Here is a 2,188-nt window from a genome sequence, read left to right on the forward strand (position 1 = left end):
AATATATAAAATATAATGCGTCTCATCTGAAAATTGCAAAAAAGAAGAATTAACACTAAAACTAAAAGATTGAGCATTTGAGAGCATTCACTTTTTGCCTTATTATTCAAATATTGAAGGTTCTGCTTTTTCCCGGATGAACCTTCACCAGTCGTTTTAAAAGAGAACTTATTCTCCCAAAATTAATTCTCATACATATTGATTTTATATGCTATCATCATGATTTGGAGTGCTATATATACTCCTAACTAGTTTCCATGGCTTTTCTCATTAACTCATCTTTCACACAATATTGCAACAAGTACTACTTATCGCTTATTTGCATTAATATATTCTTTGTTTTCCATTCCCTTAATTTACTTATTATTTTGCTGTGATTGAGAGGAATGATCGGAAGCGTAGTCACAAAAGCAAGGATGTTTTTGCGTAGGTAATAGTAATGACATATATATATATAATGTATATTTTAATATTTGTCAGTTTTATAATTGATGATCCGAATTAATATATATTGTACTCTAAATAATAATGATAATATTAATGTTAGCTTCGAATGATCAACTAACTATGACTATAACTATTATTATACACACATAATAATTCTAAATTATTTGTTTGGAATATATATCTATATATATATATGTATAACGCATGATAATTGATTGATTATTTCAGTTCATGCATGGAAGCGAAGCAAGTGCGAGCGGATGGCCGCCAATTTAGCAAGGTCCGAGGCGTAGCAGTAAAAGACTCATCGTCGACGTCGTCAGCTGAAAACGAAACTGCTACAATTTCAAGTAAATTATCATTAGGTTACAGTAATAATGAGGATGAGGATGATGATGGGATGAATAATAAGAGGGATGATATTGAGGAGTTGGGTTGGTCGTCGACGACGTCGTATTGGAGTCCACATCCGTACAGTGGGATATATGTACCTAAAGGACATGAGTGGGTGGTAGACGATGTACCCAAAAATGCTGCCTCCTTTGGCCAGACTTATTGGTTAAGGAACGTTGATGGTGTTGACAAGGCTGATCCCGATCTCTCCTCTGATCACTACTTCCACTTCCATGCACACAGTACTTAATTCTTCTATCTGATCTCTTTCAAATATCATTATATATATATATATATAATTCTATAATTAATATAATATAATCATCCTAATAAAATCACTACTAATGAGCTGACACTTCACCCCCAATTACTTGTAATAAATACCCATCTATCCATATAATAATAATAATAATAGCTGTAATAATTTAATTTCCGCGTACTAGTGCTGTGTAACAGATCAACAACTTTAGGTTTACATATGTAGTGTATTGTATTCTGTATGCACTTGTGGTTGATTATTAATTAATGAATAATTTTATTTGGTAATACTCGTTTATTTTTATAATCTACTATTTTTGGTATAAGCTTTAGCTTTATCCCTGAGAATGTTTAGCTTACAAATTATATTACATGATGAAAGAAAAGTCTAGTATTTATAAATCCATCATCCCACTAAAATAATTGTTTGCACTCCATACTACATCAAGCAGTTATAAACTCTTTGTAGTGCAATGTGGGTTGCCTTTTCTCTAAGAGTAATGATATGTGCATTCAAAATATACACTCAAACATTACACACACTAATCGTGGCAGTTTAGCCTAACCAATCATATTTATTAAGAATGAGACCCACTATTTTAAAAAGTAGTGACACGTCACTGTGTGTAATGTTTGAGTGTATATTTTGGGTGCACATATCATTACTCTTTCTCCAAACCACATGGTGCAATATTGGCCAATCCTGATATTTATTGGTTCAATAAAATAAAGTTAGTACAAATTAGACTCTATGTTCAGTTTACATAAACTCCTTAAATTTTTTAACAAACTTCCAGCTAGCTTTTGAAGTATAATAAGAAGAGGATTGTTTGGTAAGTTTACCTCTAAAAGTGGGTAAAAATTAATTAAATGAATTTTGTAGCTATTTTTGATTAATTACTATTAAAAATGGACCGTTATCAAGTTTTCCCATATTTTTTTTAGAGACTAGTGATTTTTTTAATAATTTAAAATTTAATCAAATTATATAATTTTAATTATTTTCTTTTATATTTTATTTAAAATTTTATAAATTTAGATCTTTGGACTAAAGAGAACCCTATGTTTAGGCCTGGTCCACCTTAGCTCA

At 30.4% G+C, this 2,188-nt stretch overlaps 1 protein-coding gene across 1 annotated transcript; it reads left to right on the forward strand.

Moving 5' to 3' along the window:
* Window positions 1-267: 267 nt before the first annotated feature.
* LOC133814812 (uncharacterized) lies at window positions 268-1,386 on the forward strand. Its single transcript, XM_062247728.1, has 2 exons — window positions 268-430; window positions 676-1,386. The coding sequence occupies exons 1-2, from the start codon at window positions 387-389 to the stop codon at window positions 1,088-1,090; spliced, it is 459 nt and encodes a 152-aa protein (XP_062103712.1). The 5' UTR covers window positions 268-386; the 3' UTR covers window positions 1,091-1,386.
* Window positions 1,387-2,188: the final 802 nt, after the last annotated feature.

The sequence above is a fragment of the Humulus lupulus genome, chromosome 1, assembly GCF_963169125.1.
Source record: "Humulus lupulus chromosome 1, drHumLupu1.1, whole genome shotgun sequence".
In the NCBI taxonomy this organism is placed as follows: Eukaryota; Viridiplantae; Streptophyta; class Magnoliopsida; order Rosales; family Cannabaceae; genus Humulus; species Humulus lupulus.